Source organism: Canis lupus, chromosome 8 (assembly GCF_048164855.1).
Source record: "Canis lupus baileyi chromosome 8, mCanLup2.hap1, whole genome shotgun sequence".
In the NCBI taxonomy this organism is placed as follows: domain Eukaryota; kingdom Metazoa; phylum Chordata; class Mammalia; order Carnivora; family Canidae; genus Canis; species Canis lupus.
This window is the reverse complement of record NC_132845.1, coordinates 55,222,986-55,250,635: the sequence shown is the minus strand read 5'-3', so window position 1 is coordinate 55,250,635 and position 27,650 is coordinate 55,222,986. Positions and strand designations below refer to the sequence as shown.

At 43.1% G+C, this 27,650-nt stretch overlaps 1 protein-coding gene across 2 annotated transcripts in view; it reads left to right on the top strand.

The window, feature by feature from the left end:
• The window catches only part of COG7 (component of oligomeric golgi complex 7), a 78,957-nt gene that overhangs the window by 32,924 nt on the left and 18,383 nt on the right, over positions 1-27,650 (top strand). For both annotated transcript variants that reach the window (XM_072836174.1, XM_072836173.1), the window contains exons 7-13: positions 1,500-1,698; positions 7,705-7,832; positions 9,244-9,398; positions 15,948-16,064; positions 20,915-20,980; positions 25,728-25,914; positions 27,424-27,564. In XM_072836174.1, coding sequence (XP_072692275.1) covers positions 1,500-1,698; positions 7,705-7,832; positions 9,244-9,398; positions 15,948-16,064; positions 20,915-20,980; positions 25,728-25,914; positions 27,424-27,564 — 993 coding nt within the window. The remainder of the gene's footprint in view (positions 1-1,499; positions 1,699-7,704; positions 7,833-9,243; positions 9,399-15,947; positions 16,065-20,914; positions 20,981-25,727; positions 25,915-27,423; positions 27,565-27,650) is intronic.

Sequence of the window (27,650 nt, the reverse complement as noted above, 5' to 3'; positions counted from 1 at the left end):
AAAATTCCCTCTTAGTGTTGCTTTTGCTGTATCCCATAACTTTGGGGAAGTTGTGTTTTCATTTTCATTCCTCTCAGGGTATTTCCTCATAAAATTTTGAGTTTATTGATTTTATAGTTTTTAAACTTGCACCTCTTTTGGCCTTAGAGTTACCTAAGATTGGCCTTACATCTTGTTTTCATGTTTGTACATGTTTAAGTTATAATAAAAAAGCATTTGAGAGGCACCTGGGTGGCTCAGTCAGTTAAGCATCTGTCTTTGGCCCAGGTCATGATTCCAGGGTCCTGGATCGAGTCACACATCAGGCTCTCTGCTCAGCGGAGAGTCTGCTTCTCTCTTTCCCTCTGCTCCTCCTTTTGCTCTGCTCTCTCTCTCTCTCACTCTCTCAAATAAATAAATAAAATCTTTAAAATAAAAAAACTTAAAAAGTTAAACATTTGACCAACACAGGGGAGACTGTGAGAACTACTCTCTAAATGTACTGCGTACATTTTTCCAGGTTTGTCCAAGAGATCAATAGTATATAAAACAGGAAAAAAAAAAAGACTTTTTAAAAAGATTTTTTTTATTTATTAGAGAGAGAGAGAGAGAACACAAGCAAGGGGAGCAGGAAAGGGAGAAGCAGGCTCCCCACCAAGCAGAGAGCCTGATGTGGGGCTTGATGCCAGGACCCTGGGATCATGACCTGAGCAGAAGGCAGACACCAACTGAGCCACAGGTACCCCTGGACTCTTGGTGAATAAGTATATCTATAATCTTTTTTTTTTTTAAATATTTTATTTATTTATTCATGAGACACACACACACACACACACACACACACACACACACACAGATATTGAGAGAGAGGCAGAGGCAGAAACACAGGCGGAGGGAGAAGCAGGCACCATACAGGGAGCCCAGTGCAAGACTTGATCCCGGGACCTCAGGATCACGCCATGAGCCAAAGGCAGATGCTCAGCCGCTGAGCCAGCCAGGTGTCCCGTAAATCTATAATCTAAAAGGCCCTGGATACACTCTTCCTGATGGTCCTTAGAATAAAAGACAAATCCATCTTTACTGAAGATCAGTCTCACGGGGTAGAGGTGGCTGTGGACTGGTCTGTACATCTAGCTGAATGTCCTCCGACCCTGACTCAGCGACTTGCTCTTTATTTTGTTCCCTGTCTGCCACACACTCCCAGTTCCTGCACTGTTACCCTCACTGTCCTCAGTAGCCATCTAAATACTACCTGTGATAGATTTGAAAAGAGGAGCTTGGGATCAGTAATAGACATAAAGTAGCTAATCGTCCTGAACAAGTTGCAAGTTCTGCCAGTTACTGGGCTTTCTGAGCTTGTTTGAGTTGGGGCTAAAGAATGCTTGGTGCTTCAAGCTCTTGACCAGGCCAGTTTCCAGCTGTTGGAGACATTCCTCTGAGAGCATCCAGGAGACTGCTTCTTTAAACGGTATGCTCCTGCTTGGTCCTGTGTGCTAATGCGTTACTCTCTCCCACTGCAGGTTTTTAAGAACCCCCACGAGGTGGTGACTGTGCTGCTGATTCAGACTCTGGGGGCCTTGCTGCCCACTCTACCTGACTGCCTCAGCTCCGGCGTGGAGAGGGCAGGGCCTGAGCTGGAGCTCCTCAAGCTGCTAGAGTTCTATGACGCCACCGCCCACTTTGCCAAGGGGTTGGAGATGGCACAGCTCCCCCACCCACGTAAACATTCCTTCTGGCTTGTCTTTACTTGCTCTTTTTGAAGCTTCTGGGGCCTGGGTTTGCTGTCTTTTCAGATGACTGATTTTATAGAATTGGAAGGGATCTTTGTCTTCCTTCTTAGCAAATATAGAAGCCTTTTCCATGAAAGCGTTGCCATTATGGAAATGGTTGTTACCTATGTATTAACCAGTCCCAGTGCTACTAGGGGCTCTGCATGCTCTGGGGAAGTGACGGGCACTTTGGCAGGGGCTTAGAATATGAAAGAGGTAGCTGGGCACCAGTGGCCTTGAATTGGCAGCAGGTTACATTGGGAGGGTAGAGTCCTCTTTCCTTTGAGGCATCATAAAACCTCAGACCACTCAACCTAAAAAGTAAGTTGAAGAGAACAAAGAGGTTAGAGGAACTTTTTGTTGGGACTTCAGCAAGTTTTTAAGGGCAGGGAAGGGTTGTGTTGGGACTAAGGGTGGTTATGGGGGAAATGGACCTTCCCTAGCTGCATCTGGGAGCACAGCACTCCTAATTCCCATTTAGGAACACAGCAGTGGTATGTTACCTGTATCCCTGGTTAAGTTAAAACCATCATAGACTTTTAAGTAGCACAGATCTCGTGACACATGCTGCTGTCAAATCAGGAAATCACTTCAGGAAGCTTTGTTCTGCCATTTGGCTGCTATGTGTCACTAACTTGGTTTATTTAATAGTTATTCTCTTTAATTACATTTGTGTATAATTACTTTGTACATTCCAGGGAGTGTTTATTGTTCGAGTTCCAGATGATTCATAGGTGTTTTGGCTCACTCGCTCGGCAGGTCTCAGTTGTGGGAGAGGCAAGGGGGATGTGGATAGCTTCCAGAGGACCAAGATGCCATGTCCAAGTGGCTAGAGTGTAGGACAAGCTACCTACTAGAGCAGAGTAGAATGAAGGTAGGGCAAAGGACAGGCTGCCTTCCTCCCACTGTTGATGGATATTCTTGAAGAAGAGAGAGCCAAAGAATCAGACATAGAAGTGCTTTGTTAGCCAGCCACAGAAACTTAGATTTTTAATGATTCCTATTGAGGTTTTCCAAAAGTATTTTTTTTAATGTAAAAAGATACTTCAAAAACACACAAAAATAAAAATAGGTACAAGAAAATAAAAATGATTCACCACCTTCGCACTCAGAAACACTGGCAGCCTTGTTATATTTTCTCCCAGTAATTCCAAGTTTCTTTTTTTTTTATTTTTTTATTTTTATTTATTTATGATAGTCACACAGAGACAGAGACAGAGAGAGAGAGGCAGAGACACAGGCAGAGGGAGAAGCAGGCTCCACGCACCGGGAGCCCGACGTGGGATTCGATCCCGGGTCTCCAGGATCGTGCCCTGGGCCAAAGGCAGGCACTAAACCGCTGCGCCACCCAGGGATCCCTCTCCCAGTAATTCCAATATAAATACACATTTTCCACAAATATATATATAAATATATACACATACATGTCTTTAAAACTGGTATATATAATCTTAAATTATCTTTTTTTGCTCAATATAATTAGTATTTAAAAAATGTCATTAAATGTTTTCCCAAGACATGGTTTTTAATAATCACTTGATAACTATGGCTTACTTTAATTTTTTTATCCACCACTATAAATAGAAGTATTATGAACAATCTAACATTAATTTTGAGCCCCCAAATTTTGCTTATTACTTAGGATAAGTTTAAAAATTACAGTTGTTAAAAAATGAACATTTTAAAGATGTTTATCATATTTTGCTCTTTAGAAAGTTTCTCCCTATTTTCCTGTCTGTCAGGAGTGAGTGAGGGCACCCATCCCTCATGCCTAGATGCTCTAGATGCTCCTGTTTTTTCCCTATAATTGCCTGGTTCTTAGACAATTAATGATATTTCATTTTGATTTTTCATTTCGTTGATTACTATCAAGTTTTAGTTTACATTATAAATTTTTTTTTCTCTTCCAAATTGCTTATTCTTTTGCCTGTTTTTCTTTTAGAGGGTTTAATCTGTTTCTGGTCAATTTATAAGAGCATTTTATTTAAAATGATATATATATATATATATATCATTAAATACATAACAGAAGGCAACAAAGTACGTTATAAAAATTCATTATAAAAAAAAATTCATGATAATCGAAATCTATAACACAAACTGAAAATCTATAATCCCAGCTTGCCAAAAATAACCACAGTTAAAAATTTGGTATATCTTCCAGAAATAAACTTATGTAATAAGGATTTTATTCCCATTGTTTATCAAGTATGTTGGCAGGTATATTTTCTAACTTTATATTTTGCCTTTAACATTTTTTCTATTTTAGTAACGCATGTAATAATTAGAAATATATAAAAGATTATGCAATAGGAAAACTAAATTTTTAAGATAATTTAAGTTGGTTTTATAATTAATAAACAATGGGTATCCATTATAGAAAAACTAAAAAAACACAAAGAAGGAAGAACATTCTCCATCTGGCATCTAGAAATAGTATTTTGTGTTTTATGTGTATGCAGATTCTGTATGAATGAGAGTATCTCTGTATCCTTAAATATTTTTTAAAAAGATTTTATTTATTGATTAGAGTGTGTGCACGTGCAAGAGTAAGCACGAGCAGGGGAAGGGGCAGAGGGAGAAGCAGATTCCCCAATGAGCCTGATGATGATTCGGGGCTCCATCCTAGAATCATGACCTGAGCTGAAGGCAGATGCCTAACTGACTGAGCCACACAGGCGCCCCTCCTTTAAATGTGTTTTTAATAGAGTATATTGTTATTTTTATCAACCCCCCCAATTTAATATTGCCTCAATAATGTCACCTAATACACAAATTTTTCCACAGAAGTCTTTTTTTTTTTTGTTCCACAGAAGTCTTTATAGCTACTTCCCCACCTCTGCCTCCATTAAGATCAGTTAGTTGGTGCACATTGTATCTGGTTGTCTTATCTCTTTAATTTCTTATTCTGAAACAGTCATCTCTTTTTTGTCTTTCATGACACTGACCTCTTTGAAGAATACAGGGTAATTTTCTAGTAGAATGTCCCATATTCTGGAACTGTCTGTGATTGTTCCCTCAAGATTAAATTTAGATTAAATATTTCGGCAAGAATGCTACATATTTCCTTTGGCATCACATCAGGGACACATAATATCCAATCATTGGTGATGGTTGGATTAATCACTTGGTAGATGTATCCACTAGATCTCTCCATTACAAAGGTACCTCTTCCTCTTTGTAATTAATAAATAATCCATGGGGTGATGCTTTGAGCCCATAGGAATAACTAATCCTCAGAAAACATTTACCCAGTGACTTCAGCATCCATCAGTAATCCTTACCTGAATAAACTTTTACACTGCTGATTATAAAATGATTTCCTAATTCTCTCTACATCTATTTGCAGGCCTTTTATATTATAAAGAAGATAGTTCCCTTTCTGTCCTCACTTTTTTTTTTTTTTTTTTTTTTAATTTTTATTTACTTATGACAGTCACACAGAGAGAGAGAGAGGCGCAGAGACACAGGTAGAGGGAGAAGCAGGCTCCATGCACCAGGAGCCCGATGTGGGATTCGATCCCAGGTCTCCAGGATCGTGCCCTGGGCCAAAGGCAGGCGCCAAACCGCTGCGCCACCCAGGGATCCCTCTGTCCTCACTTTTTAAAAGTTTTTTATATATAAGTAATTTCTACACCCCATGTGCTGCTCAAACTCAAAACCTTGAGATCAAGAGATCAAGAGTCCTCTGACTGAGCCAGCCAGTTGTCCCCTTTGCTCACTGTAATATCACTGTAAATCCATGGATTCTCTTTTATTCATTGTGTTAAAATTTATTATTGCCATTATTCATTTTGATGCTCGAATTATTTCAAATTTGGTCAGTGGTTGCCCCTTCAGGCTGCCTCTTTGATTTTTTTGTTGTGTCCCCACCAGTCTTTGAGTGCTTTCTTGCTGTTGGGCACAAACTGTTCCAGGAACACATACCTTCCCTGCCTCAGACCTGCATTTTCCCAAGGAGCCTGGTTTCTTCTAATGGAAAATAGTATTTAGAACAAGGTCTGGACACCAAGAGTACCCATTGTTGCTAGGTTTCTAGGCTCTTTTGCTGGATAGAGCTAGGAAACACTTATTTCCAGTTTCTGCTGATTGTTCCAAATCAGATCCACTACCACAAATGTTTACTTTCTGACTTACCAGTTACATCCTCCCTTTAAAAAAAAAAATTTATTTAAAGATTTTATTTATTCATAGAGACAGAGAGAGGCAGAGACACAGGCAGAGGGAGAAGCAGGCTCCATACGGGAAGCCTGACGTGGGACTTGATCCCAGGTCTCCAGGATCACACCCTAGGCTGCAGGCGGCGCTAAACCGCTGTGCCACCGGGGCTGCCCCAGTTACATCCCTTCTTGTACAGTGAGAACTCTGATTCCTAACCGAGTGTGTGTGTGTATGTGTTTTATATATGTACACGTCCAATTATTTTTCATGACTGCTTCATGGGTAGGTCACATTTAATTTATTCCTTCAACTGCAAATGGAGTAGTCCTGGAATGTCACATGCTGAGATTGCTATGCTGAGCAAAACCAGACTGCTGTCATACAACATCTATTCTGGTGGGAGATAACCAGATGATCATAGTAATGGGTGTATAATTACAAAATGAGGTGAGTACTTTGAAGAAAAGCAGAGTGGTTCTAGAGGAATATATGAACAAACAAAGCTGACTGAGCCTGGTGACTTGAGCTAGATGAGTCCTGAAAGAAAAAATGGGAGGTGACCAGATGCAGGAGGATAAGGGAGAACAGGGTCCTTCCAGACAGAAGCACCATCTTGTGACCAGAAGGGAGCCTGATGCTTCTGAGGAACCAAGAGAAGGTTGGAGACCAGGGCCATTATGAGGGAGGAAAGGCTGGCGCAGTAGTCAATAAAAAGAGAAGGCTTTTATTGAGTATTACCACACGCTAAACACAGATTTTATGTAGTTTCTACCAAGGCCTTATAAGAATGACGCCATTACTAACCTCAATTTATAGCTGAGGAAACAGGCATCGAAAGTTCTATCATCATACATGGCCACATAGGTTAGAGACAGGGGAGCTTGGATGGAAACGCCTTCACTCTTTGCTGCCTCCCTCTTCCACCTTCTGAGGTCAGTGCGTGTGGGTCCTTGCAGGCTAGAGAAAAGATTTTGGATTCCAGCTGACCCACTCAAAGACCGATTAGGAATATGTCAGAAAGATTACAGGAGGCAGCCTGAAGGGGTAACCACTGACCAAATTTGAAATAATTTGGGCATCCAAGTGAATAATGACAATATTGGATCATAACACAATGAATACAAAAGGAATCCACGATTTCACAGGAATATTAAAGAGAGCAAGAAAGGAAGATCTCTTTACAAGAGAAAGCCTGCAGATAGATGTAGAAGGAATGAGATAAGTAGAAAACCACCATTTAATAATAAGCAGTGTAAAAGTTTATTCAGGCAAGGATTATCAATGGTTGCTGATGTCACTTGGGTAAACATTCAAGTTAAAAACTGAATTGCTATGTCCTGGAATATGCCCATTTCAATATTTGATACAATCATGCTTTTTTTTTTTTAATGTAGTTGAATATAGGAATCTTTGGAAGCCTTATATATGGGGTATCATGTCCATAAAGTCCTGGAAAAGTGTTTTTCCTACAGAGCCTTTTCTTTGTAACACTTCTGGAACTTGGCCTTGGTTAGAGTTATCATTTGAAGGGATTCCTAACAATAGTGGGTTATGGGAAGAAGCGAGTTGGTGTCTTTACTTGTGGTCTAGACAAATTTTACACAGAACCCAAATTCATCAAAATATTTACTGAAGTGATTGCTGCAGCTTCTATGAAAACAAAAGCAGATTAACAAAATATAGTCACCCCTGAGATGAAACCAGCAAAGTTCCAGTACATTACCTTTCACCTGTTGTTTGCCAGCAATTTCAGACTCTTTGTTCATTATTGATTTTAATTTTTGATTCCCTCAAGATGAGTACAACCTGGTGAAAGTCACAGAACTGGTGGAGGCTGTGTATGGTCCATACAAACCCTACCAGCTGAAGTATGGTGACCTGGAAGAGAAGAACGTCCTCATCCAAATCAGCGCGGTGCCTTTGGTAATGTCACAGCACTGCCGGTGGCCAGTGAGGGATCATCTGGTTTGCCAGCCATGGGGTTGGGGGTGGGATGCACTGGAGAAGGTGGAGAGTAGCATCAAACATGCAAAGAGTGGGAACAGGTATGCAAAAAACAGGCTCTAAGTACCTTGTGGACTCTTGTAGTCCAAGTGTAAAATGAGACCTCAGATGCGCTGCCAGTTTTCTATTTAAAATCTCAAAAGTCCAGCAGAATGAGAGACTTAAATCTTTTTTCTTTTTTTTAAGATTTTATTTATTCATGCATGAGAAACACAGAGAGAGACAGAGACATAGGCAGAGGGAGAAGCAGGCTCCATGCAGGGAGCCCAATGCGGGACTCAATTCCAGGACCCAGGATCACAACCTGAGCCAAAGGCGCTTAACCACTGAGCAACCCAGGTGCCCCGAGAGACTTAAATCCTTTGGGTATAGGGGATCCCTGGGTAGCTCAGCGGTTTAGCGCCTGCCTTTGGCCCAGGGCGTGATCCTGGAGTCCCGGGATCGAGTCCCGCGTCGGGCTCTTGGCATGGAGCCTGCTTCTCCCTCTGCCTGTGTTTCTGCCTCTCTCTATCTCTCTCTCTCATGAATAAATAAATCTTAAAAAAAAAAATCTTTTGGGTATAAGTTGATCATCTCCCTGATTTAATGAATTCTTTTTTTTTTTTGTAATTGAATTTTTTTTTTATTGGTCTTCAATTTACCAACATACAGAATAACCCCCAGTGCCCGTCAACCAATCACTCCCACCCCCCGCCCTCCTCCCCTTTTACCCCTGATGTAATGAATTCTTATTATGGTAGTCTTTTGTCTAAGGAACATATGCAAATGGACACGGCCCCTGAGCATTCATGGACGGTGGTCCCGGGGCAGGTTTACTTGCACAGGCCTCCAAGGAGAAGGGAAGGCATTCCCATTGCCAACATAAGGTTATCTAGCATGAAGTGATTTAAGAGCAGATCTCACACTAGTTAAGTTCTGCTGCCTCCTGCCATTTTTCTGTTTTCTAGGGACATGCCTAGAAAGTCCATTCCACTTCAGTTAACGTTCTTGCCCCTGGAAGAAGCATTTTCCTTTCCCTACATTCTTTGGGAGCATTTGATATGGAGAATTTGAATTCTAGCTTTAGGCCCAGAGGAGAAGTCCTATCTTAATCACAGAAAGAGATGAAAAGTGTAAAGCTTTTCTGCCAGGAGCCAGTGTGTGTGATCTCACCGGCCATGTAGATGTCCTCCCTTGGTTTGGACTCTCGAAGGGCTCTTGCAGCTTGGGACTGTATTTCTGCCACCTGACCATGGGTGAAGAGGTTTGGAGGTCTCCCCCATCTTCATGTTGTCTATTCCTTTGTTCTGGAGTCTGAGGTGGCTTTTGTTTGTCTGTATTTGCTGAGCAGGAGCACGGGGAAGTCATTGACTGCGTGCAGGAGCTGAGCCACTCTGTGAACAAGCTGTTTGGTCTGGCTTCTGCAGCCGTTGACAGATGCATCAGATTCACCAATGGCCTGGGGACCTGTGGCTTGCTGGCAGCATTGAAATCCCTCTTTGCCAAGTAAGGCTGGGGTGTGGGGCAGAAGTTGCTGACCACCCTGGTTCAAAATGCTTGTGTTCTGTGTTCCTACTGTGAGCCCTGGAGAAGCATGCATATCTGAGCCTGAGGGGGCAGTCTTAAGGATGTTCATTGCAGCACTGTTAGTAACAGTGGAATCTTTGAAGCAGCCTGAATGCCCATGAATTTGGCAGCACCAGATAAGATAGAGTATACTCGTTGAAGGGGACCCTTTTGGCATATACAGCATTAATTAGATCTGCACATATTAACATTGATAGATGTCAGAAACATAGTGTGGATTGAAGAAAAGCAAGTTGTAGATTACTATATAGAGTCTAGTACAGTATATAAAAAGAATATGCAAAAAATAGAGTGTATTTTCCATAGCAGGGTTCAGGAAACTTTCTCTGCAGAGGGCCAGAGGGTAAGCATTTTAGGTTTTGTGGGTCTTATGGTCAATAGAGACTTTGTAGACAACACATAAATGGGCGTGGCTGCATTCCAGGAAAACTTTATTTACAAAAAAAGCCAAAGTACCAATCCCTGTTCTGGATCTTTATTTTATTTTATTATTATTTTTTTATTTATTCATGAGAGACAGAAAAAGAGACACACACAGAGAGAGAGAGAGAGAGAGAGAGAGAGGCAGAGACACAGGCAGAGGAAGAAGCAGGCTCCATGCAGGGAACCCGATGTGGGGCTCCATACTGGGTCTCCAGGATCATGCCCTGGGCTGAAGGCAGGCGCTAAACTGCTGAGCCACCTGGATTGCCCTGGATCTTTATTTTAATGCTTTAACATGCATCATTTATTCCTGTAGAGTTGAGGTCGACAAACTCTGCTCATGAGCCAAATCTAACCTGCCCTCTTTTTGTAAATAAAGTTCTATTGGAACATAGCCATGCCCATTCCCTTCCCTATAGTCTGTGAAGGTAGAATTCAGTAGTTAAGATGGATCTTCGGATCCACAAAGCCTAAAATATCTGGACCTTAACAGAAAAAAATTTGCTGAGCCCTGTTATGTGGAAGGTTAGGCTACAAACTCTAAACATCGGTTATCTTTGGGGAGGTGGGGAAGAACTAGGATGGTGTTCTCAGGGGATTTAGCTTTGTATTTTCTGACTTTTCAAAAAGGGGCATACATTCATGCATTTCTTCTGTAAAAAAAAAACAAAATGAGAAAAATATGAACCTGCTAATTAAGTGAAGGAAGTCAGTCATAAAAGACCACATGTTACATGATTCCATCTACATGAAGTGTTCAAAACAGGCAAATCGGTAGGAACAGAAACTAGATTGACAGTTGTCTGGGGCTGAGGAGAGATGGGCATTTGGAGGAGACAGGGGATAACTACCAAAAGGTACAGGACTTCCTTTTTAGGTGATGAAAATGTTTTAAAGTTGATTGTGGTGATGGTCACACAGCTCTGTGACTACACTAAAACCCACTGAACTGTACTTTTTAAAATTTTATTTTATTTATTTGAGAGAGAGAGACACAGAGAGAGAGAGAGCGCCCAAGCATAAGCAGACGGAAGAAGAGGGAGAAGCAGACTCCTTGCTGAGCAGAGTGCAACTCAGATGGAGCCTGACCCCAGAACCCTGGGATCATGACCTGAGGCCGAAGACAGAAATTTATTTTTTAATGTTCGTCTTTTTTTTTTTTAAGATTTTTTAATTTATTCATTCATGAGAGAGAGACACACACAGAAAGAGAGAGAGAGAGAGAGAGAGGCAGAGACACAAGGCAGAGGGAGAAGCAGGCTCCATGCCGGGAGCCTGATGTGGGACTCGATCCCAGGTCCCCAGGATCACGCCCTGGGCTGAAGGCGGTGCTAAACCGCTGAGCCACCTGGTGTGCCCTGAAGACAGAAATTTAACCCACTGAACCACCCTTGAGCCCCTGAATTGTACTTTTTTTTTTTTTTAAGACTTTATTTGTTTGAGAGAGCAAGAGATCATAAGCAGGGTAAGGGCAGAGGAAGAAGGAAGCTCCCCACTAAGCAGGGAGCCTGATGTGGGGCTTGATCCCAGGACTCTGGGATCATGACCTGAGCCGAAGGCAGATGTTTAACCAACTGAGCCACCCAGGTGCCCCTGAATTGTACTGTTTATATGGGAGAATTGTGTGGTATATGAATTACATCACAATAGAGCTGTTTAAAGAAAGAAAGGAGAGGATCCCTGGGTGGCTCAGCGGTTTAGCACCTGCCTTTGGTCTGGGGCGTGATCCTGGAGTCCTGGGATCGAGTCCCACGTCAGGCTCCCTGCATGGAGCCTGCTTCTCCCTCTGCCTGTGTCTCTGCCTCTCTCTCTGTCTCTAATAAATAAATAAAATCTTTTTTTTTTTTTTTTTAATGATAGTCACACAGAGAGAGAGAGAGAGAGAGAGGCAGAGACATAGGCAGAGGGAGAAGCAGGCTCCATGCACCGGGAGCCCGACGTGGGATTCGATCCCGGATCTCCAGGATCGCGCCCTGGGCCAAAGGCAGGCGCCAAACCGCTGCGCCACCCAGGGATCCCAATAAATAAAATCTTAAAAAAAAGATTTTATATATTCATTCATGAGAGACACAGAGATAGAGACACACAGGGAGAAGCAGGCTCCATGCAGGGAGCCTAATGTGGGACTCGATCCCGGGACTTCAGGATCACGCCCTGGGCTGAAGGCAGCACTAAACTGCTAAGCTACCGGGGCTCCTGAATGAATAAAATCTTAAAAAAAAAAAGAAAAAAAAGAAAGAAAGGAGAGAATAGGAAGTTTCATTTAGTTAGGAAAAAGAAAAAGTGAGCAAGCAGCCTAAATCTGGATTTTCTGACCTGTGCAGTTGAGGTGCCAGGGCCCTCAGGAGATTAGAGCTCCAGTCTCTAGCTTTTTTTTTTTTTTTTTTTTTAATTTTTATTTATTTATGATAGTCACACACACACACACAGAGAGAGGCAGAGACACAGGCAGAGGGAGAAGCAGGCTCCATGCACCGGGAGCCCCACGTGGGATTCGATCCCAGGTCTCCAGGATCGCGCCCTGGGCCAAAGGCAGGCGCTAAACCGCTGCGCCACCCAGGGATCCCTCCAGTCTCTAGCTTGTAGACAGACACATTCTTGGGCTCACCAAAGACCTTCCCTTGGTAGCTTGTTCTAGATTGGCATGGCCCTCAGGCTCAAGAATTTATTATTTATTTATTTATTTATTTATTTATTTATTTATTTATTTTAGAGAGAGAGTGTGTGTGCAAGCTAAGGGTAGTTCTAGGGGCAGAGAGAGAGAGAATCTTAAGTAGGCTCCACACCTAGTGTAGTGCCTGATGTGGGCAGGATCTCATGACCTGAGCCAAAATCAAGAGTAAAACACTTAACTGACTGAGCCACCCAGGTGCCCCACAAGAATTTTTTTTTTTAACTGAAGAGAAAGCTCTTTTGCTGTAGTAAGTTTAGGGAGCTCCTCTTGTCATTCCAGAAATACTGAGCACGCCCCTATGAGCTCTGAGGCCTCTGAGCCAGAGCTCATGGTCACTGCAATGGACAGCAGCAGCTTAGGAGGGCAGCTCCCAGTGTAGACATTAGGGCTGCCAAGGACATAAGCACTGGTCTCAGACAGAGATGTAACCAGACAAGCCCAGGTGCATTCATGTAGGAAGAGGAGCATGAGCAACAAGTCTCATCATACAGAATTGGCCACTTTGTTTCTCCGCCACCAACCAGGATTTTGTGGATGGAAAGAGTTTTTTCTTATTGAGATCTAAAAAATTTATAATGAAATAACAAAAACCATGCATTAGAGTAATTTTTAAAAAATACATAAAGGTATAAAAAGTAAAAGTCTTCCTTCCTTCCTGCCCACTCTTAGTCTTTCTGCTCAGACATATCCACTTTTGTACATTTTGCGTTTAGTTTTTCAAAGGAAGACTTTCAGCTCTTCTCCCTGTATTTTAAAAAATGTTTTATTTAAATTCAATTTGCACCCCGCCCCATACTTTAAAGAAGATTTTTGTTTATCAGCCTTAGCCATTGTATCTTGAGGAACTAGTGTATGTAAGGCTGTCCCTCTCATCCCTGCCCCTCTCAGCTCTTGTGATATTTTTACTTTTAGTTATCCTGTTGATTATTTTGATTACTTCCTTTTTTAAAAAAATATTTTATGTATTTATTCATGAGAGACACAGAGAGAGAGAAGCAGAGACACGGGCAGAGGGAGAAGTAGGCTCCACTCAAGGAGCCCAATGAGGGACTTGATCCAGGGACCCCAGGATCACGCCCTGGGCCAAAGGCAGGCGCTAAACTGCTGAGCCACCCAAGCGTCCCTGATTACTTCATTTTAGAAAATAACACAGATCTATATTAAAAATTGAAACTGTGCAGAGGGGATGTGGTGAAACTAGGTCACCTAGAGAAGGGAAGATTTTGAAGCTACCCCAGCAGCTGTTGTCTCTAAAATTAGGGCAATCAGTGTGAAGTTAACCGGAGCAAGGTTGAGATGGGACCCTGTTCCGTCATGGGGAGGGCATTAAGGACAGCAGGATGGAGCATGTAGGGGAGGCAGAAGGGGACTGGCCTAACTTGAACGAGGGTGAGGCTATAGGATATGACAGCCAAGAGGGGTTTTAAGATCAGGGGCTCTCCACCTATGCCTAGAGTGTGGGCTCTGAGGTTGGAGCCACCCAAGCCTCAGTCCTGGCTCTGGTGCTTACTGCTTGGGACCTGTAGGAGGCCCGGTGTCTTTCCTCTATGAAGTGATGAGGCTCTCCCCATGGTGATCATTGTTATTAAGTGAAAGCTTATGATTAAAGCCCCCATCACAGCGACTCTTAGGTGGTAGAGATACCCAGAAACATTTATCCTGAGAGAGAATTGGATGGTTTGGGGACAAATGTGATGAGAATGTGATGGGATACACACTGTGGCTGAACAGATGCCCCTGCCTCCCATGCTCTGCTGCCCACTCAATGTCCCGGGAACGCTATTGCGAGCTGCTGTAGAGGAGGTGCATCATTTGATGGCGTACTCTTCTAAGACACTTTTGTCACAGTTGCAGGGTGGTGGCAGAGTTGTTTAACATGACGGTGAAGCACAATTATGTTCCTCAACATCCCCCCCCATCAGTGGGTCCTTGAGGCCCCTCCCCCCGCCAAGGATTGATTTCCCTAAGAAAGCTCTCACCTCTCACCTCTCACCTCTCTTGGGAAGGTGCCATTAGTAGAATGTTGGTTTCGTAGCTCTCCGCTATCAAGGATTCTTGTGATGCACACAGATGTCCTAGGTTTTCAGGGAACCTTGTGATTTCCAGAGAACAAGACCCTGGCTCACCCATGTTCACAACATGGTGAACACCCTCACAACACCCTCCCAAGGACATGCATGTATTCATTCATGTTCCCACAACTGTATGTCCTTGGAAACAACACTGCCCCACATCAGCTTTTATTTTATGCTTTTCAGAGAACTTTTATGTATATTATTTCATTTATTTTTTAATATATCTTTAAAAATCTTTATTTGAGAGACCAAGAGAGCAAGTGCTTGAGGAGGATAGGAACAAGGAAACTCCGCACTGAGTGTGGAGCCCAGCATGGGGCTTGATCCCACGACTTTGATATCACAACCTGAGCCAAAGCCAACGGTTGGATGCTTCACCCAGGAACCACCCAGATGGAGCAACGGATGGAGCCACCCAGGAACCCCTATTTCATTTATTTCATTGTCACGTGACTCTTTGAGGCAACATAGAAGACCACATTAATTAAGTCCATTTTAAAGATGAGGAAACAGGCCTGAAGACACTCAGACGCTTTCTCAAGGCCCCTGTGCAAGTCTTACATTCACCTAGGAACTGTTTCCAGGTGTCTCTTTTGTGCCCAACTCTGTGCTAATTGCTGGGGACACTGTTAACAGCTAGAAGAGGATAGTCCTGTTCTCCCGGGGCTTCCACACATACATTAAACACATACATGAGGGAAGCTGCTGATTTATACTTGTGCTGGGTGCTGAGAAGGAACTGGGGGATCAAACAGCAGTCTGAGGGGGAGGGACTTCAGCTCTGAATCCAGTTTCACATCCTGTGCCATTCTCATCACTTGCCTGCCATGAAATTTGGCTTTTTAATCTAAATTGAGGGGAACAAGAATCCTGCAAAAGTACCCTGGGCATTAGCGAGCTGCGTTACTGTGTCCTAGGTGACAGTCAGGTATCATAGTGGGGCCATGATGGGTCAGGATGGTTCTTTGGGCCAGGGAGTAATTGACCAGCTCCACTTCTCACCTGGTGGGTTACCAGTCTTCATTCTAGTGGCTCTCTTCTTTCTTATCTTGAGCATCTCTCTTAAAACTGCCCTTGCAGGTGAGAAAGATAGCCCTGCCATATAGAGAAGACTCTTCTGTGGTCAGAGTTTACAAATCGTCAGACTCCTTAGTGGGAGCCTCTAAAGATGCTCTTGAGGTCCTTAGCCCTTTGTCCAGAGCCTTGTGATTCTGAGTATCTTTAGAGCTGAGGAGTTTATGATAACATCCCTGTCGGTTTTTTGTTTGTTTGTTTGTTTGTTTGTTTTGGCCATAGGTATGTGTCTGATTTCACCAGTACTCTCCAGTCAATACGAAAGAAGTGCAAGCTGGATGATATTCCTCCCAACTCGCTTTTTCAAGAAGATTGGACAGCTTTTCAGAACTCCATCAGGTAAAAGTGAGGCCTGTAATTTATTTTATTTTATTTTATTTTTTGAGGGCTGTAATTTAAATGTGTGCTACATGTAGTAAGCAGAAATATCATATAATAGGTAAAAATGACAGATGTGTTTGTAAGGGTTCATTTTTTTCTACCTTTTTTTTTTCTTTTTCTTTTTCTTTTTTTTTAAAGCAAAAACTAAACTTTAAAAACAAGCCAATTAAAAACAACAACAATAGCAACCCAGAAAGACCCCTCTCACTGCTAAAGCATTTTAAAGTCCTTATGAACTCATCTCCTTTGGGGACTTCTGTTTTTTTATATTTGGTTTGAGATTTTTTTTCCCCTTAGCATTTAGTTTTTCAGGTCTAAAATAACTTAGAGTTTATATTTTGGAAAATATATACCTGATTGGATCCTATTTTTATTATTTTTTTAATTTAAAAGGATTTTAAGATTATTTTAAGTGATTATAAGCACTCAACATGGGTCTGCAAGGGACAAGCAGACACCCAACTGACTGAGCCACCCAGGCGTCCCTGAAAGCTGTCTTCAATCAGAGCAGATCCAAGACCTCCCAGGGCTTTTTGGATAATCTTCTCATGGGCTCTGATCTGGACTTTTCTTTTTTTTTTTTTTTTTTTTAAGATTTTATTTATTTATTCATGAGAGACACACAGAAAGAGGGGGGGGGCAGAGAGAGAGAGAGAGAGAGGGGCAGAGAGAGAGAGAGAGAGAAAGAAAGAGGCAGACCCCTCAGAGGCAGAGGCAGAGGGAGAAGCAGGCTCCATGCAGGGAGCCAGACACGGGACTCAACCCCGGGACTCCAGGATCACGCCCTGGGCTGAAGGCGGCGCCAAACCGCTGAGCCACCCGGGCTGCCCAAAGGACTTTTATTTTTTTCGGATGAAGTTTAATATTCTAGAAGCTAACTGTATCCCCTATCATCTGTGGTGGCTTGGTATACCAGAAAATATTATGTACAAGAAGGTTATTCTGTTGTACCTGAGGCAAGTGAAAAGTGGAATATTTCATTTTCTCATAAACCTTTCTTATGATGGAATGCTTAGATACCTTGGTGATAGATAGGCACTTTTAGAGAAGTTAAAAATTAACTAGACTTAAGATGTTTTTAATCCTTGGATTTGTCCTGACATTTATAGTTTGGTGTTGAAGGACTCAGTAGCTGCAGTTTGAGGCCTAGCATAAAATTACTTGAAAATTAAAGGATTATTAAATACAGGTATGATGGTCATTCAGGCTTATCTCTGAGAAGCCAAATGGATTAGTCTTCATCTGTCTTTCATGGGATCAGAGAGGTAGTTTTAGTATCAAAACAGTTTTCTTTGCCTTGCAAGTAGCAGACATCTGACAAATACTAAGTAATGAATTTTGGTTTTTAAATTTAAATTTAATTTTTTTAATCTCCTTTATTTCACCCATCTCTCTAGCTCCCCCTGGCAATCACCAGTTTATTCTTTGTAGTTAAGAGTCTATCTCTTTTTTGTTTTGTTTCTTAAATCCACATATGAGTGAAATCATGGTATTTGTCTTTCTCTGACTTGTTTCGCTTAGAATAATACTGTCTAGGTCCACCCATGTGATTGCAAATGGCAAGATCTCATTCTTTTTTTGGCTGAATAATAGTTCATTGTATATACTGCACATACTTTTTATCCATTCATTTATGGATGGACATTGGGTTGCTTCCATATCTTGGCTATTGTAACTAATATTGCAGTAAACATAGGGATGGGAGTATATCTTTTGAATTAGTGTTTCTGTTTTCTTTGGGTAAATACCCAGTAGTGACATTATTGGAGCATATGGTAATTCTATTTTTAATTTTTTGGGGAAGCTTCGTGCTGTTTTCTACAGTGGCTGTACGAGTTTAAATTCCCACCAACAGTGCACAAGGGTTTTTTTTTCTCCACATCCTCACCAATACTTATTATTTCTTTTCTTTTCTTTTCTTTTCTTTCTTTCTTTCTTTCTTTCTTTCTTTCTTTCTTTCTTTCTTTCTTTCTTTCTTTCTTTCTTTCTGAGAGAGAGTGAGTGTAGGCATGCATGCACATGCATGCTCTGGAGAGAGGCAAAAGGAGAGGGAGAGAGACTCTTAAACAGGCTCCACCCCTAGCACAGAGCCCTAAATGGGGCTTGATCTCATGATCCTAAGATCATGACCTGAGCTAAAATCAAGAGTTGGATGCTTAACCGACCAAATCACCCAGGTGCCCCAGTACTTATTATTTCTTATATTTTTTACTGTAAGCATTCTGACAGGTGTGAGGTGATATCTCATTTTGATTTCCATTTCCCTGAGGATGAGTGGTGTTGAGCATCTTTTTATGTGTTTGTTGACCACTAGTCTGTCTTCTTTGGAAAAATGTCTGCTAAGTCCTCTGCTCATTTTTTTTTTTTTTAAGATTTTATTTATTCATGAGAGACAGAGAGAGAGAGGCAGAGCCATAGGCAGAGGGAGAAGCAGACTCCCTGCAAGGAGCCCGATGCAGTACTTGATCCCAGATCCTGGGATCACGACCTGAGCCAAAGGCAGACCCTCAACCACTGAGCCACGCAGGTGCCCCTCTCTGCTCATTTTTTTATTGGATTATTTGGGGTTTATTTTGTGTTGAGTTGTATATATTCTTTATATATTTTGGATGTTAACCCCTCACTGGATATATCATTTGCAGATATCTTCTCCCAATCCATAGATTGCCTTTTTGTTTTTTTTTTTGATGGTTTCCTTTGCAAAAAGCAAAAGCTTTTTATTTTGATGGTGTAGTCCCAATAGTTTAATTTCACTTTTGTTCCCTTGGCTGTGGAAACATATTTAGAAAAATGTTTTTATAGCCAATCAAATAACTGCTTATATTTTCTCCTAGAAGTTTTATGATTTCAGGTCTTGCATTTAAGGTTTAATCCATTTTGAGTTTATTTTTGTGTATGGTGTAAGGAAATGATTTGGTTTCATTGTTTTGTGTGTAGCTGTCCAATTTTCCCAACACCATTTGTTGAAGAGATTTATTTACTCTGTTTTTTCCCCATTGTGTATTCTTGCCTCCTTTGTCATAGATTAATTGACCATATATGGGTGGGTTTATTTCTGAGCTCTCTATTCTGTTCTATTGATCTGTGTGTCTGTTTTTGTGCCAGTACCATACATTTTGATTACTCCAAGATATCTTGAAATCTGGGGTTGTGGTATCTCCAGCTTTTTGTTCATCTTTCTTAGGATTGCTTTGGCTATATTCAAGGTCTCTTGTGGTTCCATACAAATTTTAAGATTATTTGTTCTAATTCTATGAAAAATGCTGTTGGTATTTTGATAGGGATTGTGTTAAATCTGTAGATTGTTTGGGTAGTGTGGACATTTTAACAATATTGTTTCTTCCAACGATAAGCATGGAATGTCTTCCCATTTGTATCCTCTTCAGTTCCTTTCATCAGTATTTTATAGTTTTCAAAGTACAGGTCTTTCGCCTTTTGGCTAAGTTTATCCCTAAGTGTTTTATTATTTTTGGTGCAGTTGTAAATGGGATTGTTTTCTTAATTTCTCTTTTTGCTTTTTCATTTTTTTTAAATTTTTTATTTATTTATTTATGATAGACACACACGCACAGAGAGAGAGAGAGAGAGAGAGAGAGGGAGAGGGGCAGACAGAGACACAGGCAGAGAGAGAAGCAGGCTCCATGCACCGGGAGCCCGATGTGGGATTCGATCCCGGGTCTCCAGGATCGCGCCCTGAGCCAAAGGCAGGCACCAAACCGCTGCGCCACCCAGGGATCCCTGCTTTTTCATTATTGTAAAAAATGCAACAGATTCATGTACATTGATTTTGTATCCTATGACTTTACTGATTTTTTGATCAATTCTAATAGTTTTTTGGAAGAGTCTTTAGGGTTTTCTCTATATCGTATTATGTCATCTGCAAATAGTGAAAGTTTTACTTTTTCCTCACCAATTTGGATGCCTTCTTTTTGTTGTCCGATTGCTGTGGCTAGGACTTTAGTACTATGTGGAATAAAAGTGCTTAGAGTGGACATCCTTGTCTTGATCCTTAGGGAAAAAGCTCTCAGCTTTTCCCTATTGAGGATGAAATTAGCTGTGGGTTTTTCATGTATGGCCTTTATTATGTTGAGGTATATTCCCTCTAAACCTACTTTGTTGAGAGTTTTTATCATGAATAGTTATTGTACTTTATCAGATACTTTTTCTGTATCTGTTGAGATGATCATATGATTTTTATCCTTTCTTTTGTTGATGTGATGTATCACATTGACTGATTTACAAATACTGAACCACTGTTGCATCCCTGGAATAAATCCCACTTGATCGTGGTGAGTGATTTTTTTTTAAATGTATTGTTGGCTTCTAAATTTTATTATTTTTTAAAGTTTTTAAAATTTATTTAAGTAATCTCTATACCCCATGTGGGGTTCGAACTCACAACCCCAAGATCAAGAGTCACATGATCTTCTGACTGAGCCAACCAGGTGCTCTGAGTTTTACATTTTAGATATGAAGTATTTCCAACTCATTTCCTTAAGGATGAAGCCCCAAAGCACCTCAGTATTTGGGAAATGTAAGATTATCTGAGACCTGTAGGACAGAACTGTGATTCCCAGCAGAGAGGCCTGCGACTGGAGGATGTTAGAAGGGGGTCGTGTTTACCTTCTCCATGAATTACTAATAAGCGAGACACATCAGGTAGACTGTTCAATGGTTAACCGCTTCTCCAGAACCCAGCACCACCAAAAGGAGTGAATAGTTAGAATGTTTATGAATGAGACAATGTTTGTCCTGTAAATGTCAACATTCCAGGTACTTGAACTTGAAGTGCTTTTTGTTTTGTTTAGGATAATAGCCACCTGTGGCGAGCTCTTACGGCAATGTGGGGACTTCGAGCAGCAGCTAGCAAACAGGTAGGCCAGAGTTGTGGGTGAGTCCCTGGGTTCTTGGCTGGGGAAGAACCTGATACAGCACACAACACAGCAATGACAACATACGGTCAAATCTGAAAGTCACATGGCTCAAGAACTGTCTGTACCTAGATATAAGGTGTCATTATTGTCATCATTAAACATTTACTAAGCACCTAAAAAGGGCAAGGCTCTGAGCTCCTTGGCAGTAGTCACAGAGTTTTGGTTAGATATGGAAGTTGCAGCCCAAATGAGGAATCAGTACGTGTTGTCTCCAAATTATAAATGGGCTGGGTTCCCACTGCTTGTTTGTAAGTTAATTATTGGGACTCAAAGTAAATTTCTCCATAGAAACAGCATTATGGGTGGTGATGAAAGCCCGTGGGGCAGCCCACGGAATCGAGATTCATTCAGCCAGCCTTCCCGGTTTGGCAGCGGAATTCTGTGGTGCCAGAGCTGGTGTGTGTAGAAGGAAGATTTCAGGGGTCAGCCCTAGGAAAAGTTTCTTTCCCTCCTTTCTCTATTCCCATACCTGCCAGGGCTTTCTGTTGCCCTGAAGTAGTCGGGTTCAGACTGATTTTCCCCTCAAAGGGCTCCAGCCCTCCAAATTTCCTTCCTTCTTCCAGCTAAATCTCTCATTCTCTTGGGACAGCTGATTTCTGTGTTCTCTAGGGAGTTGGGGGGAAGAAGTCTATTTCTCATACTTGTCTGAGAGCCTAGCAGCAGCTCTGTCATCTCTTACTCAGATAATCCTGTATTGTCCTAAAATAATCTGCGTGGGAGGGAGTTTCTGCCAGTAGTCCACTGTAAAATGAAAGCTGGTGGTGGGGGGCAGCATGGGATAGGGTGTACACAGCAACATACCCACCTGCTGGGAAGTAGGGATGAGTGGTTGAGGGGTGGGGTCAGTGTTCCGAGTCAGCTGTTTCTCCTTCTCTCTGCTTTTTGTCTTCTTTCATTTCTGATCCGACACACTGTCTTCATTTTCCACAATCTCCCACAGCAGTTCTTGTTCTGGGCAATGTCTTTCCGTGGAGTAGAATGGGCAGCTACTGCTGTTTGGAACTCCTGAACAGCCCAGCACAGCAATGAATAGAACCGAAGCACCACAGTCACGTAGTGGAGTGTGTGTTAAATACTCTAAATGCAATAAACATTACCCCCTTTGCCCCCACACACACTCATGCTGACGTGTGTACATGTGCACACACACACACACACACACACAGTGAGGGGGCCTGTGGCAGAGGGCAAGTGGGTCTAAATTTTCAGAAGACTCCTGGGAAGAGCCAGACATGTAACATTTATGTATTTAAAAGAAAGGCATGTGGCTTCTTATTTTCTTAATTTCAGTAGTAATTTTTTTAAAATTTTTATTTATTTATGATAGTCACACAGAGAGAGAGAGAGAGAGAGGCAGAGACACAGGCAGAGGGAGAAGCAGGCTCCATGCACCGGGAGTCCAACGTGGGACTCGATCCCGGATCCCCAGGATCGCGCCCTGGGCCAAAGGCAGGCGCCAAACTGCTGTGCCACCCAGGGATCCCCTTCAGTAGTAATTATAGTCTGGCCCCAACCCATTGCAAAACTGAAAGCAGTTCACCAATATACAAAATAAAAATGGAAGCTACTCACCCTAAAAATCTTCTCCAGAAGAAACACTATTAACATCTGCCCCCACCCCTAATATTTATTGAGCTCTGACATTAAGGACTTTACAGGAATTGTCAATAATCCTCTTAGTGGCCAAAGAGGTAGGTACTGTTCATCATATTTTTACAGATGACGGGACATTAAAGCATCGAGTCTGGCACAGATGATGGTAAAAGAAATGACCTGTGGAAATAGCTGTGTCTGAGGTCATGTAACCATGAGGCAGTGATTTGAACCTGGCCATCAGCTGAGCCGTCTGGAGTGTGTCACCTCCACACTTGCCCACACTGTCTTTTTCACAAATTAGCTTCCCACCCTGGACCTGGGTTTCTCTGCCTGTGTACAGCAGACATCTTTCCATATCAGGACATACAGGTTTTCCTTAGTCTTTTAATGAAGGTGAATATTGCATTCTAAAACGAAAAGGATCTGATTGGGAGGCTGAACAGGACCGTGGTAGATAAAGGACCATCTGCATTTTGCAGCCCAGAGAAGCTGAAAATCTGACCCAAGCTTTGGCGTGAGTTGAGAACCAATTGGGCGTATCCAGGGGAGCCTCTTTAAGAGGTGACATCATTCATTCTGGAAGCATCGAGCCCGGAAAGGGAAAAGAGCGACAGTCACCATCTGTGTTCCCATCAGGGAGGCCAGGGTGTGGCAGCTGCCTATAAAGCTTATCTTATCTTCCTGTCAATCTCCCCTCCATCTCCCCTCTGGAACCCAGACTTGGCCCAAGGACTGTGCCTTCTTGGCCCCCCCAGGTGGCCAAGATAGTAGCTCAAAACACTCCAGATTACTTCAGCGACAAGAGGAACATTGGCTTTGGGGCTCTTAAGATCACCTCCTTGCAAAAAGGAATCATTTTGTGACTTATGGGCCAAGTGCCCCTGGAGGGCTTTCTGGTGAACTAGGCAAGTCCCAGGTGAGATACAGGGAGTTCGCCTCGGCTGCTCTGTACTTTCACACCACCTATCCCTTATTTTTGACAGAGTGGTGTTTTCACCGGGTAAGATCTTAGTGGCACAGTTTAGTGGGAACATCAGGTTTGGGAGGTCCAGTGTAAGTTTACAAGTGTCCATGGCTCGTAAAGAAGTGAATGATAACTTTCCATGAAGTGAGATGAGTTGAGGCACATGGAAGTATAACGTTAGCCTCTCCCTCTGTGCATTCTTACCTTCTGTCTCCCCACATAGCCATTAGCACTCCCCCGTTAATCTCTGAGCTTCTTGAAGGTGAGGACGGTTTAATTATCTGCCATCCCCAAGACCTATTTATAGCCCATTCCAGTAATGAGAAAATGTTTCTTTGTGAGTGAAGAAATCAAGTGTTCATTTCAGTAAGGTTTAGTTCATAGTACTAGTAAATACACATCCTAGGAAATCTGAGTCTGTGATTAGCTCATCTAATGGTATCTGTCTGGATGAGGAAGAAGCTGGGGAGGAAAGTACTGTTCATTACTTAGGGTTGGAACTGTGTTTATTTTGACTTTTTTTTTTTTAGATTTGGTTCTTATTTTTGAGCACACTATTCTGACATTTTAAACTGTGGTCTTTAATACTTAAGACATTCCTGACATATCTGTCTTCATTGTGGATGGCAGACTGGTGCCAGTTTCCCCTTGCTGAGAGAATAGAGGCACAAGTGGCCATGACCCTGCCAAAGGGGAGCTGATTTCTCAGGGCAGCTCTCAACATCTTGCTTGCCAAACGCAGGGTCACCTGCCATAGGCCAGGCCCTATGCTCAGTGCTAAGAATTCGGAGGGGAAGAACACCCTGTTTGGCCCTCACGAAGAGTGAACAGTTGAAAGTAAGGGTGTCAGGAACAGGCCACAGTTTGGCAGACAAAAGACATAGCCGGAAGTCACCTGGAGGCTTAAGCGACAGGGAAGAGCGTAACTTGCTTAGTGGCAGAGGCAGGTGGCTGCTTGTGTCAGCAGTGGTTCCTGGGGAAGGCCCTGTCCCCACGGTTTACAGGTAACATACATTCCTTGATAGGCTCACTAGACTTTTTTTTGTTTTGAAAGAGTGAGTTCAGCCTAAAAGCTGCCAAGTCCAAGGCAATTCTTTTTCTTTCTTTATTTTATTTTATTTTTTAAAGATTTTATTTATTTATTCATGAGAGAGAGGCAGAGACACAGGCAGAGGGAGAAGCAGGCTCTATGTAGGGAGCCTGATGTGGGGCTCGATCCCAGGACTCCAGGGTCATACTGTGAGCCGAAGGCAGTTGCTTAACTGCTGAGGCACACAGGCGTCCCAAAGCAATTATTTTTCATGAGAAATTCTGGTAAAGGAGGGGCCAAGGAGTCAGCCACTCTTGGGATAGAATATGATGTCTGTCCTCCTGGTTGCATATGTTCATACAGTTCTGTGCACAGTCAAATGTGTACTCTGGGTGGTCCAGCTGGGCTCAGGGAAAACAGCAGAGGATTTGCAGCATCCATCAGGGAAGGATAGAGATTCAACCCCTTAGAGATCAGTCTTCATCTAGAACCTTCTCTAGGCGTTTTTCCTCCTCAGAGAAATTGGAAAGTGCCTGCTTCTCTCAGTAGCTCTCTCTGTGGCACCTCAACCACAAAAGTAGCCTTTCTCGGGTGAGTGAACACAAATACCACAGCGGCCCAGTTGTGTGACAGGGAGTCTCGTGGCTAGAGGCTGTGCTTCCAGGCTGCCATGGCTCTCCCAGGGCTGGCTGTCCCACCGCCACATCTAGCACCACTGGGGCTGAGGGGCTGGGGGCCCCCCATGGCTCTGTTCCCAATAGTGATGCGCACAGAGCGAGAAAGGACTACAGAGAAAAGACACAGTATCCCAGACAGGAGCAAACTGACAGCTGCCCTGTGTAGGCTGTGTGTCTTATCAGGAAGGGGGCCTATTCTGGTGGACCTGGAGTTAAATAGGAATTAAAACCACCTGGCATCTGTTGTCCGCCTGAGGTCCAAGCCCAGTGATGAAGGGTGTCTTCCTTTCCCTATAAATGGACTCAAAGTAATCTGCCTCATAAGGGTATCCTGGGATTTGGTAAGGAGCAAACAGAATGCTCCCAGAGGAAAGTTCTGTGCAAACAGCTCAGGGCATAATGCTCGCTTTCATTTTTCAGGATTTTGTCCACAGCTGGCAAATATCTCTCTGACTCCTACAGTCCTCGAAGCCTGGCTGGTTTTCAGGACAGTATCTTGACAGACAAGAAGAGCTCTGCCAAGAACCCATGGCAAGAATATAATTATCTCCAGAAAGATAACCCGGCCGAATATGCCAGTTTAATGGAAATACTTTACACCCTTAAGGTATGAGAGCAGACTGGTAGCATTCTTGCAAATGGAAGCTTCTTGCTTGTCACCCTTTCCCTGATCCAGGCTTTTTGGTTCAGTGTATGGGCCACAGTGTGCCCCACTGCCACTTCTCTGATTTACCTTGCATTTTAAGGAATTAGTAAACTACCCTGGATTGGAACAAATGGAAATAAAGGTGTAGGAGTTGGGACAGTGGAGCTTTGTTAATGGTGAAAGGCAAATTGGATGAGAGGCCAGACGGGCTTGTTGTACTTCCCTCCAGAGTTAGACTTGCCCGGAGGACCTCTGGCCCCACTGCAGGGATAGGCCCCTGTTACTAACTGGCAGAGAGGGGACCAGAATGTGTACTGCCTGCTGGTGGACAGAACCCACAGAGAAGGCCCCCCACCTTGCCACGGGGGAAGTGGATTCCCCCCCTGACAGCAGGAGGACCTGAGGATAAGCATTCCCTTCTGGCTGCCCCTTTAGCATAAGCTCTTAGTGTACCTACCACTGTGCTGCCCTTTGAGCTTTGGGCCCCTTGGGATCCAGGGGACAGAAGAGCCTCCCAACAAATGGAACGAGCCACCAAGCAACCTGTGAATGGCCCCAGGATCCTAAGAGTGCTGTAGCATCCTTTCTAGAACCATCCCTCTGCCCCTGGTCAGGTTTGAATGTTGCCGTCTTGGTGATAGGCAGAGGAGACTTTACTGTTCCTATGGCACCAAATGCAGTGTCAGGGTGTCCTGATGGGCCTCAAGCTTCGGGGATGACTTCAAGGTAAGCCTCTGGATGTGTCTGAGGCTCCATCATTGCCCTCACATGGCCCACCTGCTGGCTGCGCTGGAGCTTGACAAATAATTCTTAAAACAGTTGTGCAGGTTCATTCATCCATGCTTCTGTGATTAGGTTAAAGCAACTCTTGTTTATCTTTATTGCTGATCTGATTTAGTTTGTTATTGTAATCAGTCCATTTATAATAGCAAAACTAAGGTTACATTTTCCATCTCTGTGCTTTCTCAGGCTGTTTGGAATTCCTTGAGACTCGTTTAGGTTTTCGCACTCTTCTGTACAGCCAGGTGTAACTGACTTGACCTCTCTGGGAATCAGACTCCTGTCCCTCACTCTTGTTCTTACCTGGCACTTGAGATCATTTTCTCCCCCTTCCTCTATCCCTGAAGGACAGTCCCCACTTAATTGTTGCTAAACCACCAGCCCAGGAGCTTGCATCAGAATCAGTTAATAGATGCATCAGAATTGCCTGGAAAAGGAGTTAAAGACATGGCTTCCTGGGCTCCAGACCCCCTGCTGGTCTCTGATTCAGCAGCTCCGAGGTGGAGCCTGTGCACCTGTAATCCAGCATGTTCTGCAGGGGGTACCAGAGCATAGCCCTGCTTGGGAGACACTATCATACGGACCCACCCCCTCACTGTCTTCCTTTCAGCAGCTTTTGAAAATATTGAACTAGCTAATAACCTTGGGTAGAGCCGGGCCCTAACGGCCTTTTGTATTTTTTCATCTTAGGAAAAAGGGTCTAGTAACCACAACCTGCTGTCTGCGTCTCGCATAGCGCTGACTCGGCTTAACCAGCAGGCCCACCAGCTGGCTTTCGATTCCGTTTTCCTGCGCATCAAACAGCAGCTGCTTCTCGTTTCCAAGATGGACGTGAGTTTCCCATTGACCATAGATCTCCCTCTGGGTGCTGCCTCCTTCTTGAGCACTTTTGAGCATGGGTACCCGCCACCCTGACC